At 42.1% G+C, this 15,231-nt stretch overlaps 1 protein-coding gene across 16 annotated transcripts in view; it reads right to left on the bottom strand.

Annotated features, from left to right (window-relative positions):
• The window catches only part of APC (APC regulator of WNT signaling pathway), a 111,791-nt gene that overhangs the window by 59,922 nt on the left and 36,638 nt on the right, over window positions 1–15,231 (bottom strand). For 14 of the 16 annotated variants that reach the window (XM_053294271.1, XM_053294274.1, XM_053294272.1 and 11 more), the window contains 3 exons: window positions 14,628–14,780; window positions 10,263–10,347; window positions 9,508–9,709 (listed from right to left, as the gene is read on the bottom strand). In XM_053294271.1, the coding sequence (XP_053150246.1) occupies window positions 9,508–9,709; window positions 10,263–10,347; window positions 14,628–14,762 (422 nt within the window). In that variant the 5' untranslated portion in view covers window positions 14,763–14,780. Of the gene's footprint in view, window positions 1–9,507; window positions 9,710–10,262; window positions 10,348–14,445; window positions 14,499–14,627; window positions 14,781–15,231 lie in introns of those variants that run through there. The other 2 variants (XM_053294286.1, XM_053294287.1) reach the window with 2 other exon arrangements.

The raw sequence follows: 15,231 nt of genomic DNA, 5'->3' as shown, positions 1-15,231 counted from the left end.
ATTCCGTCGCCACCCCCCGCCCCAGTCTTAAATAGCAATTTGGCATGGTGGAAGGACTAAACAGGAATAGGATGACAGTGCATGTCAAGAAGATATTTAACCCTTTCCTCTCAAGCTATGATGCTGTTTAAATTTTCATTGGCATTGCAATGTGCAGAAAAAGGGTTAAATATCCAGTCCTTATCAGGTCCTTCCATGATTATTTAAGTTAAAAAAACAGAACAAAACAGAAGAACATGCAGGGCCAAACTATGTCTTTAACACAATGGGTAACTTCACCCAAAGACTACTAACATGTTTGATAATTTACAAACAAGGATCCAACAAACCTAGTTACACACTCAAGGAGTGTTTAGATTTCTGTACCTATCTATTTATTTATGCTGTCACTCAGTAAATATCATGATGGTTTACAATAAAAAGCAATAAAAATGTTCTACTAAGAACCTGCTGAAAAATGTATGTTTACAGCCTTCTTGAAGGCCACCAAAGATGTTGAACCTGGTATCTCAGCAGTGAATGCATTTTGGTGACTACAGAGGTTTTCTCAACTGTGAGTTGCTGCCAGACAAGTCAATGGCAAATCAAAGCAAAAGGACTTCAGTAAACAGTGGGGATTATGCAGAGAGGGATTGTATTCTGAAACAATAGTCCCCTATCCCACATAAAAAGCATTTTTTTCAACATTTTCAAAAGCAGCTTGCACTATAATATGGGTTCTCAACCTTGTGTCCTCAAATGTTGTTGGTCTATAACTCCCATCATCCTCAGCTAAAATTGCTGACAGCCACATTGTAGTCCAATAATACCTGGAGACCCAAGACTGAGAAACCCTGCATTGAGAACATGGGTATTTGTGTTGAGAGAAGGAGAGAGAGAGAGCGGGAAATCCACAAGGCACAGAAAAGATCTTTGGCATTCAGATTAGTGGTTTGGTTCACAGCCACTGTCCTGTGTGCGGGAAAGCTGTGAGTGTACGAGGGAAAGGAAGGACAACCGTTCACACATTTATGGGCAAAATATTGTTTTAATAATTCCGTATTTCTGGAATACAACATGCCATACATGGAGACTGCAAGTGCACATGGTGCTTTGGAGTAATTTCCTAAGCAATCTCAGCCCCTAGAACTGACAAGTCCCTCGTGACATTCAACAGACCTTTGAGAGCAGCTTCCAATGCACTACAAAGAACAGACCAGAAAAACAAGCCTTGATGTACCTGTAACTTATGATCTGGAGGTGACCTGTTGTCAGTCATGAGAAATGGGTTACTGCGCTGTGCACACACTTCGTGCCTTCCTTTTATCGGCAGTCGGGCGCCATTTTGTCTCAGTTTCTTGAAGATCTGTCTGATGATAGCAGATTCACACGTCGTGGATTCATTGACCAAGTAGGTAAGTCAGTCTTCTTAAAACGCTGCAGTGGGGAGGTACGTGGGTCTCATGACTGACAATGGATCACCACCAGATCATAAGTTAAAGGTAAGCAACCTATCTGGAAGTGATCTGCTCTCATCATGAGAAATGGGTGACTAGCCAGCTTTATCTCCATGGCGGAGGGTGAGCCATTTCACCCACTACTGAAGAATTCTTTTCAGTACCTCTCTTCCAAAGTTGGCCTCTGCTGCATTACATAAGTCTATGGCATAGTGCTTAATGAAAGGTAAGTGTGTAGACCATGTGGTAGCAGCACATATGTCCTTAAAACGGAGACCAGATAAATGCACAGCAGAAGTAGCATACGCGCTCATGGAGTCTGCCTTTATCAGCTTGGGAGGTTGTTGATTCTGTAACTTATAAGTTAAGAAAATGAGCTCCACCAACCAGTGTGACAGCCTCTGTCTAGACACAGACAGGCCCTTATTCTTGCCTTTGAATAAGACAAAGAGCATTTTAGTTTGTCTAATAAGTTCTTTCCCTTTTAGATAATACAAGAGGCATCTTCTCACATCTAGAGAGTGTAGTGCTTTCTCTAATCGTGATTTTGGCTCTTGAAAAAAGGAGGGAAGAACCATGTTCTGATTCAAATGCAAGTCTGTCACCTTCGGTAAGAAGGCTGGGTCAGTGTGCATAACTACTTTATTAGGATAGAATTGCATATATGGCGCATTAGCCCTTAAGGCAGATAACTTGCTTACATGCCGGGCAGTAGTGATAGCGATTAGGAAATCGGTTTTGAGCATCAAGTAACGTAGGCTTGCTTCACAAAGCGGCTCAAAGGGAGCTTCCATCACGGAGGCCAAAACTAGGGAGAGGCTCCATGGTTCAGTAGGGTGTCTTATTGGGGGTAGAGATTATTAACGGCCCACAAGAACATCTTGCACAGTGGGTGCGAGAAGGCAGAATGACCTTGCCAGTCGTTATGCTTTGATGAAATGGCAGTCAGGTGGACCCGTAGGGACACATTAGCTAGGCCTGCTTCTTTCAGGCTGGTTAAATAATAGCAAGACCTGACAAGTAGAGGCCTTGAATGAGAAGAAACCATGTTCCTTTGCATAAATAGCGAAGCACTTCCATTTACTCACGTAACTCCTCCTGGTGGAGGCTCTACAAGAGTTCAAAAGGATATTTTTCAATAGCTGACCTTCCAAGCCGTGAGTTGTAAGGTCTGCAGAGATGGGTGTAATACTCCACGACCCCCCCCCCCCCCGCCGTCTCTTGACAGTAGATCGGGGTCCAGTGGAAGGTGGCAATAGTCGCTTCCCGTCAGTCTGAGTCGCGATGCAAACCATGGTTGGCGAGGCCACCATAGTGCCACCAAAATAGTCCATGCATTGTCTTGATCAGTTTGCGCACTACTCTGTTGATCAGGGGTTGAGGGGAGAACATATATTATTATTATTATTATTATTATTAATTCGATTTCTATTCCGCCCTTCCAAAACTGGCTCAGAGCGGTTTACAGAGAGAAATAACAAATAAATAAGATGGAACCCTGTTCCCAAAGGACTCACAATCTAAAATGAAACTAAGATATGCACCAGCAACAGTCACTGGAGATACTGTGCTGGGGGTGGATAGGGCCAGTTACTCTCCCCCTGCTAAATAAAGAGAATCACCACATTAAAAGGTGCCTCTTTGCCAAGTTAGCAGGGAGGGGGGAAGAAGGTTTATATAAAGAAGGGTTTCCCTCCAGGGGTGCTGAAAAGCACCCCCCAGGGATCCTAGTCCAAACACCCACTCTGGAACAAAATCGTTGAAATTTCTTGTTTGTGACTGAAGCAAACATGTCCACCTGAGGAACGCCCCATCTTTTCATCAGGCAGTCCAGGCACGATTGCTTCAGTTCCCATTCGTGCTGTTGTTCGTTTTCTAAAGTCCTGCTGATGTCATCCACCAAGACGTTTTCCAGTCCCTTGATATGGAGAGCAACTAGCAAGACATTCATGGATATGCACCAATTCCACAACTGGGTGCACAGAGCACACAGGGAGAGAGACACTGTGCCATAATATCAGTTTACATAGGCGATCGTTGTACTATTGTCCGTTAGTAACTGCACAATCATGTCTTGAATTAAGGGAGCAAAAGTCTTGAGTGCCAGGTAAGCTGCCATCAATTCCAAGAAATTAATGTGCATACGTCATTGCTGTATTGTCCACAGACATTGTTGTATTGTGCACTTGATGGGTCATGCAGTAGGCACCCCAACTCAAGAGTGAGATGTCTGTCGTGACACACAGCGTTGGAGTCGGGGAATCGAAAGTGACTCCACTCAGAAGGTTTTCTCTCGTTTTCCCACCATGTCAGAGATTTTAGAACTCTCAGAGAGATGTCCGGCAGCATCCCCTGACTGTTGATGTTCGGGCGAAATGATTGCAGATACCACAGCTGAAGAGGGCATATTCGCAATCAAGTGTGGAAAACCACAGATTTGCATGAAGCCATTAAACCCAGCAGCCTCTGGATCTGACTGGCTCATTGCTGAGGGTGATCTTCAAAGCAGCTAACAAGGGTGCAGATTACCTGTCAAGAGGTAAATAGTAGCTGTCAAGAGGTAAATAGGCCTGTTTCGTTTGAGTATTCAGCACGGCCCCTATGAAGTCTATTGTTCTGGCTGGTTGAAGTTTGGACTTGGCCCAACTGACTTGAACTCCCAAGTCTTCCAGTAGTCATAGAGTGAATTGGATCTGAGATTCCAATTTCGATCTGTCGCGGTGTACCAAGAGCCAATCGTCTTGGTACGGAAAGACAGTGATCTCTCGCGTCCATAAATAGGCGATGATCACTGACATACATATGGTAAAGACTCTCGGCACTGTTGATAAGCCGAAGGGCAGAACTTTGTATTGGAACGCTAAATTTCCTATTGCAAATTTCACGAACTTGCAATGGTTGTCCTGAATTTTGATATGAAAATACATGTCCTGAGTTAGCTCTGAGTTCGCCGTCCTTCTTGGCAACGAGGAAATAGCATGAGTAGAAACCTTTCAGTCGACAGCACCGCAGCACCGGTACTATAGCACCTTTTTCCAACAGGGCATGCACTTCTTGGCAAAGGGCCGGGGCGGGGCAGCCTTGACCCCCTCAAAACTTGGCAAAGTTATGAACTTGATGGTATAACCAGTGTTGATAATTCTCAAGAACAACTGTTTAGATGTTATCCGGTGCTATGCCGAGGCATGACTGCCCAGTCTGATGATGTTGGGTGGCAAACAATTTGGTATTCAAGGCATGCCATTGACTGTCAGTGCATTGGTGTTTAAGGCTTTGGCCAGCAATGATGGTGCAAGCAGCGGACAGTCTCCAAGATCAAAGAGACTGTTTGGTACTGTACTTGCCAGTAAAAGGGCCTTGGTTTTTATTTCAGTGGGCATAGCCCTTTTTCTGATAAGGTTTAAAAGGCTTCCCATCGTCTTGGTATTTGACACCGGAACATTGACAGTTGTAGGATCGATAACAGGAGGAGCCTTGGGATGAGGCAGCAGCAGTAGAAAAGTTCTTAGCCGTAAATTTCAATTTTTTAAGCATTTCCATTGTGGCATACGTGGATTCGCTAAAAAGGCCTTTTCCATCGAATGGAAGATGTTCAATTCAATCTTTCATACCAATATACGATGTTGTAGATCGCAACCGGGCATGGTGCCTGAAAAAGACTGCAGCAGTCATTGTTCTACACTTGGTCTCCGCCAAGTGTTTGAAGGTGCTTAATTGTTGCCTGGTGAGGTCACTGAATTTATTAAGCATTTCATCAAGTCATAACAAAATCCTCTGTCTTCAATGTGGTAAGGTTCTTGCGGAACAATGCCCTAAGACAATAATTATAGCGGGCCATGCAGGCTGCATATTTGCTATGCGAATAGAAAGGCTGGCCGCAGAGTAGACGCGGCATCCAAGGACATAAAGTTTCCTACCCTCTTTGTCAGAAGGGGTAGTATGACGCTGGCTGGACTTTGAAGACGTGTAGTCTATAACTAAGGAATTTGAGATGGGATATTTCAATAAATAGGAGTTATCTTTATCCTGTATACGATAAAGAGTCTCTAAACGTTTTGAGGTAGGAATGGATGTTTGTAACACGTCCCAAGCAGTCTTAGCTGCTTTAGTAATAACCGGCAGCATCAGCAGAGCAATCAGTTGTGTAGATTGTACAGTTGTCATCATTTTACAAACAGGGTCTTCAAGGTCAGTAGTAGGGTGCTTGACTTCTAGGCCCAGCATCTCCACCATTTGCTGAATCATTTTCATGTAGGATTTCAGTTCTTCATTTGGAGAAGTGGAGGGCTTTGGTGGAACATCTGAAGGGGGATCGGAAGGATTTGGGGGGTGTCATAATCGCAATCCGTGTCCATTTCAGAGGACTCTGAAGAATCATATGAGTCTTCATCAGAGGATTCTAAGGGCGCACCTGAGGTAAGTGGTTCTACTGGGCAGGAAGGCGGAAGAGGATCTGGGACCAGTTCAAGAGGTGCAACAGGGAGTTTAGGAGGCGGCTCCATGGGGGCCATGGGCACGTCCAATGACACTGGTGTAGTTTGAACACACCGGCTCAAAACCACTGGGGCTCCAGATGGTTTAGGAGGTAAAGGCATCAAAGGTTGTACTGGGGATATTCGTTGTGGAACAGTCCCCATTGGTTGACATGGAAGCAGGCCCTGAAGCATGCGTTGCATCTTCCACAATTGGAACTCTGCCCAATATAGCTGCACCGCTGGTGAGATGATATGACAAAAACGCATGCATGGATGGGGTCTTTTTGCAGCACAGTTTGTGGAGGGAAAATAAATGTAGGTGTTGGTTTCCAGGGTGAAGCAGTAGTTGGTGGAAATAGAGTTGGCACCTGGAAAGATGAAGACCGGGCTCCTGTTTGGAAAGAAGACAATGAAGGGGTCTTCAATGAAGAGGCACATTCTCCTCTCGATCGACTTCAGTATCCAAACCGCCAGTTAGGAACCCCTGAAACACAGAACCAGACGGGGTACTCATGGAGGAATCCAATACACTCAACAGGGATTTCGTAATCCTCTGATCCAACAAGGCATCATCACTGGTACTGAAGAGTAGTAGAGGCAACTTCAGAGGCGTCCTCGCCAGCGAAAGCGACAACCATTTTTACGGCTGTGGAACAGTAGTAGCCATAGGAGAAGTCGGAAGAGCACGATGAAAAGTGCCAACCTCGATGTTGAAGGTTGACATCGAAGAAGCCAAGGGGGCGATCAATGTGGATGGCACCGGAAAAATGATGTCGACATCAATGTCGATGCAGAGGTCGCTGTCGGTACCAATGGAAGAGTTGATGTCACTGTATGCGTCTACGCCGACGGTGGGACGATTGGTCCAGAGGGTGTTACAGCAGGTGATGGCATTGACGGGTCCGTCGACAGTAGAGGTGGTCGATATTGGACTGTCGATGGCGAAGGAGTTCTCGATCTCGATGAGTGAGTTGACTTCGATTTGTGTTTTTTCTGAGGCGGTGAAAAACTATCCTATGTAACACAATGTCATTTACGCTGCTTATGCCCAGGTTTGGTGGACTTGGGCTTTTTGAAGACAATCTCTTCGAGATCATCCCGCAGGGTGTGAGACTGTGCGCGCACAGATGCTGGGGCAGAAAGAGGCTGCTGACGGTGTCAATCTCAAGACTGAGGTCGATTCTGGCCTCAGCGGACGCAGCATATCTCCATACAGCGCTGCTCTGAGGCGCAACGAGTGATTCTTCAAAGTCTGCTTTGAAAAGAATCTACAAATCTTACAAGAAGCTGTAACATGTTGCTCACCCAAACAGAGAACATGTTCATCAGTTGAGGGTAGTTTAGCCCTACACTGAGAGCAATGTTTAAATGTTGTCTTTTTCCTCTCAGACATGATTTTTCCGACAGCAAAGCTGTGGAAAGGTAAACGTCAAGTCCAAGATCCCAAGAATAGTCAACTCACAGTCCAAAGTCCAAAACACTGAAATCTGTCCGAAGTAACCCGAATAATCAAGTCCAAAAATAAAAGAATAGTCAAGTCACTGTCCGAAATCCAAAACACTAAAAATCTGTCCGAAGTAACATTTTCTTTTCTATAAACTGGGGAGCAATGAACCAGAGGTCTCAACGTATCAGTAGTCGAAAATAAACCGAGACAAAATGGCGCCCGACTGCCAAGAAAAGGAAGGCACGGAGCACATGCATGGCAGGGAGGGGGGCCAAAAAGGAGCTAGTTAATCCATCCAAGAGGTCCCTGTGCAGGCACAGTAACTCATTTCTCAGGACAATGGATCACCTCCAGATCTACTGTGGGTCCAATGCATGGATATTCTTGACATGTGCACATAATCATATCCTCAACTCATTTCTATGATAAAACATGATGCTATTAGAAAGAAATAGGTCCAATGTGATGTCACTCAGCTTAGAAAAGTGCTTTAATAATTCCTTTCTACAGCTGAATTTCATACTTCACTATAAAATGTAACAAATGCAGAATTACACACCACTATAAAGCAGACTGACTAGTACAGTTAAATATGACCACTTATCTGTTCACATAGAAATTCCTGAACATTAGGATGTCTTCATGCAGTTCTAACATTTGATTTAACTGCATCTGTATTATACTTCAACTTTTAAAAGTGCTTCTGCTGCCATGAAGCAGAACATCAAAAGAAAGTTCAATTTTTTTTAAAGCAAAAGGGTTAATTAAGAGACACCTTATTGCTAGACATGTCCCCATAACTACTGGTAACCTAAAATGAATAATTTTGAACAATTCTAGAATAGAATTGTTACGGACCATGAAGTTTGTGTTACAAAATGGAAGAATACATACATGCTTCTATTTAGGTCCTCAAAGAGTTGCATTAATTATTTGCTAATCCTCCAATATTTCACTCTCTTCATCATTCTATGAAATTCCATGAAATGTAGAAGGTGAAATATCCCCAGAAGCTCAAGTATAATTATTTATACATGCCATACTTTCACCAACATTGATCTCTTTGGAGCAATTAACTTAACCGAGCTGCGTCATTTTTTTTTGTTCTCTCTTCAAATTCAATAGCTATAGGAGTCGTGTATATACAGCATAGCATCCAGACCTTTGGTGCAGTGGTGTGCCATTGAAAAGAGCTTTTTCTATGAACTGACATTTTGCTCACCCAAGACCTCTTGCAAGATCCTTATTTGAAAGCAGAGGGCATTCCCATTAGTGTCCTCAGGCTATCTGGTCAAACTTGCGCGCCGCCGCCCCCCCCACCAAGGTTATTGTGTTTGTGTGTTTGTTTTACATCTGTTTTATTTTATTCTATCTGCACACTAAAGAGGTTTTGAAAAAAACTTGTGTTCTTTTGGATAATGCTTATTTCAAAGTATTGAGTGCTTGGAAAAAATCATTCCTAAAAATCAAGGTACCCTCCAGAATGGTGTGCAATGCAGTGTGTGGGTTGCAGCTGGTAGGGAGGGGGAAATCTATGATCTTTTAATCGAAGATATTTGCAATTAAGTACACAATATGTAACATACATATTTCTTAGTCCATTAATTTAAATTAATGAACTTTACATGTTATCATCATCATCCAGAGATTTGTGAAGAGAATGGTGATGGTAGTTTTCCAGTTGAACCAGTTGTTAGCAAGAAGAGGAGAGTTGTCTGCATAAATTCCTCCCCACCTCCAATCTGGGGAAAATAGAAGATTTCTGCTTAGACTTCTCTCATCGCATGTAAATAGGGCTGTGGTGGTGGCAGAATAAGCTCCAAGTCCAGCACCTGACTGCTCAATACTATCAGCATAGCAGTAGTCTGTGCACTTGCTATTTCACTTTTGAACTGGCATGTTTGCATATTTATTTCCCACTGCTGAGATGAGGCCAAGGGTTTCACTAATGCAATTTTAGTTTAGACACATAATCCTAGACTCAAGTATTCAATGAATTGTTAATCTAATGTATTCAGAATACCATGGCAGATACAGGGTTAGGAACATTTGTTTTTCAAAAGAGGGACATTTTACAAGTATTAAATGAAGATATTTTTGCTTTAATATTTCATAGGTTGATTATATAATATCTGGGATGAAAAATTACCTCTCTTTCTCTAGTTCTTCTAGATAACCAGTGCTCTCTCTGCTTCCATTCATAAAACCTCTTCTGGGAAATGATCCCATGGGAACAGGACTGCACTCTCCTGAACGACTAGATACAGATCCTTCCCTGCTTCCATATGAGCGCAAGGACATTTTTGGCCTTAACTTCACTCCAGGGAAGTTATTGCTGTCCAAATTCAATTCTGAATAAAACAGAGAAAGTGTTGATTCAATGCTGTTTTAAAGTATGCAAACCTAAAAAGCTATTTATACGATGATTTCCTACATAACCTATTCTTGCTCTAGTATAAATAGAAACAGACAAATGCCCCAGTAAATTCTAAAGGCAGATGTTAAGACAATAAATAGGAATTAACGGAGATTATTATTAATCTAAAATAAGATCAACTAACTAGGAGTCCCTCCAAAAATATTTCACGAGACCACCAAAAACCCTAACAAATTTTAATCCAGGTGCGATGAAATAGTTGTTTATTCATTCATAAGGAAAAGAAACAGAGATAATACAGAATGCCATGGCTATATGCCTGAATGTACATGCTCCATAACTGCGAAGCTGTTCCTTACAGGATGGCACCAAACGGACAGGTAGTCTGACCTTGACCACCTGCCAGTTAGCAAGTTTGAGGCATAAACAGAGCTTCAGCCACCAAGAGCTGGCCAACTCTGATCCAAGACAAATTTATTTACAGGGACAGGCTGTTTAGCAAACTGACAGTCTGCTTTCAAGTTTACCTTTAAGACGTTCAAGCAAATCAATCTGTCCAGATGAAGCCATTGCCTCATCTTCAATACTTCCTTGCAGCTGCTTCAGCACCTCCTAGAAATAAAGAGCGATCAGTTAAGAAAAACACATCACAATGACATACTAAAGATGATTAATCTGCATTACCTCCCACTCTCTCAACAGAACTCCTAAACTCTGGCTTAAAAAAAAAAAAGTTGCTATCTTTCCTCTAGTTGCCAGAACCTAAGGGGTATACTCGTGGGTCAAATGGGCCGTAACCTCAAGTTTGGCTTTTAAAAAGCCAAACCTGCCAACCTTCACACCAATTAAAACATAAATGGATGCAACAACATTTTCTAAAATGCATCCTCACTGCATCGTAATCAAACACAAATATCACAGTATACCGAAACTACTGGACCTCTGAACAATGTAAGCCCCCACACCCCACAATTAATTTGCAACATCTATATCGGGCAGCAGCGATATAGGAAGATGCTGAAAGGCATGATCTCATACTGCGCAGGAGGAGGCAATGGTAAACCCCTCCTGTATTCTACCAAAAGAAAACCACAGGGTTCTAGGGGTGCCAGGAGTCGAAATTGACTTGACGGCACACTTTACCTTTAAGTTAAAAAGATGAATTGTTTGAGCAGTCTGACTACATCTGAGATACATCATGAACAGAAGATGAATAACCAAGAGTACTTGCTGGATTAAGAGAGGCTACTAGCTTCCAGGCTCTTAATGCTCAGTGGCCTAAATTCAGGTAGACAAATAGATAAAAGATCTGAAAGATGTTCTATTTATTAAAGGAGCTACATCAATAACTGAAGTAAATTGAGAAATATAGCCACAGGGCAAAAATACACAGGATTCAATACCAATGTGTTCCGTCTTGCAATTTCTAAGCTGCTTTTAGAAAAAGAAGAAGACACAATGAACCCATGAACAAATAAAGAAGAAATGCCCTTTAGTTATTTCTTTGCTATAGGGGAGCACTCATCTATAGAATTATTTTGTTTAGCATTAGAAATGAAGTTCAAGAGAAAAATGTGCATCCATTTATCCACAGTGACCGTATGGTTATATTCCAGGAAATGTCTGCCTAACTGATCTGTCTTTATGCTTTTACAACAGGGAATATATAAAAACAGAGATAAAATTATTCTTGCAAGTGTTAGAAGAAAAATATCAAACCAATCCATGCACACCAGAACCCAAAAAGTTTTTATTATAGGGATCAGGCTAATATTATAAAGGCAGAATGTTTGTCCCCACACATAAAACAGATGTACATTGACTTTTTATAGACACACACCAAGAAGATGAAGATGAAAGAATACAAAAGTCCAGGTAATAACTCAGGATTGAACTGAGGTTTGGTGGAAGGGCCTACTCTGACAGTAAAACCAGAGCTACAGATGGGCAATGGCAAGCATATATCTTCCCTGAAGTTACTTATTCCTCTACAGCTACAGAGCACCATTTGCCTAACAGCTGATACACACAAGGCAGAATGACAACCATTCCCCACAATTCTTTTCATGACACTGAATAGCAGGTCATTTAAAGGAAGACGACAATGATTTGAACAGTATATCAGCCTACACAGATCCAGAAGTGGGGAACAAGATCCAGAAGTGGGACACAACCTGGAGGTGGAAGTGGGGTAAAATATAGTGGTATGGAGTAGTGGCATAAACATTAAATAGCAGTACTGCTATAAGTGCTGCTGCTCTCCCCTCAAGTTTCCTTTATTTGTTCTATCAACACATTCTAGTTGCTTAGGTGGGATGAGGCAAGGGAGAATTGAATAGAGATGTGCCCTAAATGTTTTGGAGACCATTATAAAGGCCTCCGAAACGTTTTGGCTCTGGGGGCCGTTTTGGCGCCGGTAGTTCTTTAAGGGCGGGGGAGAGTGCACTCACCCCTCCTGCCACATTTCCCCCACCGGCGCTCCATTATTTTTAAGCCCTTGGGGCGGCAACGTGCTGCCGCCCTAAGGGGCTTATCGAGGTCATCTGAGGAGGTCCGTCTCCAGTTACCGCCAACTTGTTTGGTGGCTACACAGAGACAGGCCTTCTTGGTCGCTGCCCCGAGATTGTGGAATGCGCTCCCTGCTGAGATACGATCTTCTGCATCTCTGGCAATTTTCAAAAAACACCCGAAAACCCATCTTTTCACCCAAGCTTTCTCAGCTTCCTAAATTTTGGGGGTTTTAATCACTGTAATTGTTTAATTGTTTTAAAATGTTTTTAAATTGTTAATTGTTATATTGTTTTAAAATTTGTTTTAGCGGTTTGTTTTAATTGTAAACCGCTCTAAGCCATTTTGGAATAAATAAAATAAATAAAAATAAAAAATAAAAATAAGGGCGTGCCGGCGGGGGAAATGCAGCAGGAGGGGTGAGTGCACCCTCCCCCACCCTTAAAGAACTACCCCTGCCAGCGCCAAAGAACATTCGAGCACATCCCTAGAATTGAACTTATGCACAGCTAGTCAAGAGGTATCTTTGAGCCTTTGCAGTCCAAATACACATCCTGGGTCTGACCTCTGCTGTGTGAAATGCTACTGCTGAACCCCATTGTTGGGGTTGGCTAAGCAAAGGCATGGTGATGCCATCTCAGAAACTGCCTTGCAACCAGGGCATTGTTGTTTTATGGGCTGTGCACTGTGATGATTGGTGTCATTTGGATTTTGATGCTGGATCCCTGACTCATCATTAGCTCTGGACATCTCCCTAATTTGCTGCCAGTACCTCAAGAAAGCAAAATATTATTATTTTATTATTTCTTGTTTACACAGTCAAACAGGTGTTATTGACTGGTTTGTTTTATCCAGACATCTAGTCCTTCTTATTATTATTATTATTATTATTATTATTAATTCAATTTCTATACTGCCCTTCCAAAAATGGCTCAGGGCAGTTCATATTAAGCTCACAATTGCTCAATAAATGCTTATTTTCATTCCCTGAGCAGAACAAGCTCTGACAACTGGCTCTGATATTGAACTACAGCACCACATTCTTCAGGCAGATTTAAGAGGATCAATTTATTTGCCTTGCACAAATAATTACTGTTGCCTACATGTGTTGAAGGCCCTGAGAGATACAGACATACACAACTTAGCAAAGTCATGGACTATTGGCAGAACTGTCTGAAAGAGTGAAAATACTTCACTGATAATATTTTCCTCTGAAATAGCTATATTCATTTTGTATGTATGTATTCCAGAACTACCACGTTCTACAGCTAAAAAAAGATTTGTTTTTTAGTATAAGCTGCTGTCAGATCAAATACCTCATTTTGTGCTAAGGGAAAATTGTCTACCCAAAAATGATGTCAGTGACAATAAGCATCTCTGATTCAGCCTTGCTTAAATTTTATTCAAGAAGACAGAAAGTGTGCTGATTTGATTATCCAGCCAATTTGTTTCAGCATATAGCTTTTAAAATGCTTACAAAGTCTGTTCTCAAATGAGTGGCTTTTGGAATAGCAACAAGGGGGGAAAATGTAACAGTGCCTGAAACAAACCAATATGGTGGAGTAAAAGTACAATCTCCTTTGGGCATGCTACTTGTAGCTTGTGCAACCCAACAAGGGGTGTGTGTGTGTGCGCGCACGCATACATACACACTCCAGAGCATTCAGGAAGGGACAGTGGGAGGCAGCATTTCACAAGACTGCACAGGGGAACCAGGTGCCCTTTGGCCATCCCTCCTCTCTCCAAGTTCAGCATTCTGCTCGTGGCAGCAGGGTGAGAGGCAGAGGTCCACTTCTCACATTACCAGTAACCACTGCACGTAGCTCCTTCCAGTGCCACTAGGATAACATGAGGAGACCACACTGTAGCTTTCCTGCATGCCACTGTCACTGGATAATACTGGCAAGGTTAGAAGCCATAGGGTGGCTCCTGCTTGTAACAGGGTCCTCACAATACCTCTCCCTACCACAGTCGTAGCTGTTTCTACAATGCCAGCTTAATATATGTGCATGGAAGGGAGTGGTGGGGGGCGGGGGTGGTAGCCTCAAGAAGAAAATGGTATTCCTAATCATTTGTTAACCTTTCCAGGCATTTTGCTTGAGCTATGCTAGCACTGATATATAACATACACATATGTGCACGTGCATGTGTCTCCACTGTGCATCTCTTGGTCACATGGAGCTTCCCATGTAATTAATTCACCTTGCTCTCCTGTAGATGCAGAACATGTCAGAAATCCAGCATAGTTTAGGATCCTATAGGAAAGGAAACAATAATTTCAGCAGAAGAGTGGACTATCTATTGAATTCTATGGGAAAGGTTTATAGGGCTGTGTGATCTGGGAATGCCAGCAAAATAGTGTGTTACTTAAACGATTTTTATACCTTCATGTTAGATGCTTCGGTTTCCAGTTTTGTAAGATGATTTGAATTATCTTCCAGTTCTTGACGAAGGTTTGAGTTCTCCATTTTTAACGCCTCTACTTGTTTTAACAACTGATCATATGACACTGCAGCCATTCTGGGCTACCCCCGGACCTAAAGCAAATAAAAATATATAAATTTTGATTTGTTCACCTATCCTACAAAAGCATTATGAGGTCTGAGAGAAAGCTTGACCGATGGAATATCATATTCAAGTTCCCAGCTGATTTAACAGAAATTTTTATACCTTAGAAGCACTATTTTACATATAACCAGATTAAGATTTTTATCTCAATTATTTTTTAACTCACTTATTTTTAAAAAATCTAATGTTTATGTGATAATGAAAAATGCTTTCTACCACCAAATTCCAAGTGAAATTAATAGGAACTACACTGGTGGTCAACTAATTCCAGGTCAGATTTAAAAATTCCTTTAAAAATATTATCCTGCACAGGGCAATGCCACAATTGTTAACCATTAAGGAACTTTGGAGTTCAAGTTATAGTTTATGTATTGTCAGACATAAGTAGTGGGCTTGGCACTCATTGCCAACACTTTAAAG

Source organism: Hemicordylus capensis, chromosome 2 (assembly GCF_027244095.1).
Source record: "Hemicordylus capensis ecotype Gifberg chromosome 2, rHemCap1.1.pri, whole genome shotgun sequence".
Lineage (NCBI taxonomy): Eukaryota > Metazoa > Chordata > Lepidosauria > Squamata > Cordylidae > Hemicordylus > Hemicordylus capensis.
This window is presented reverse-complemented; position numbering and strand designations above follow the sequence as displayed.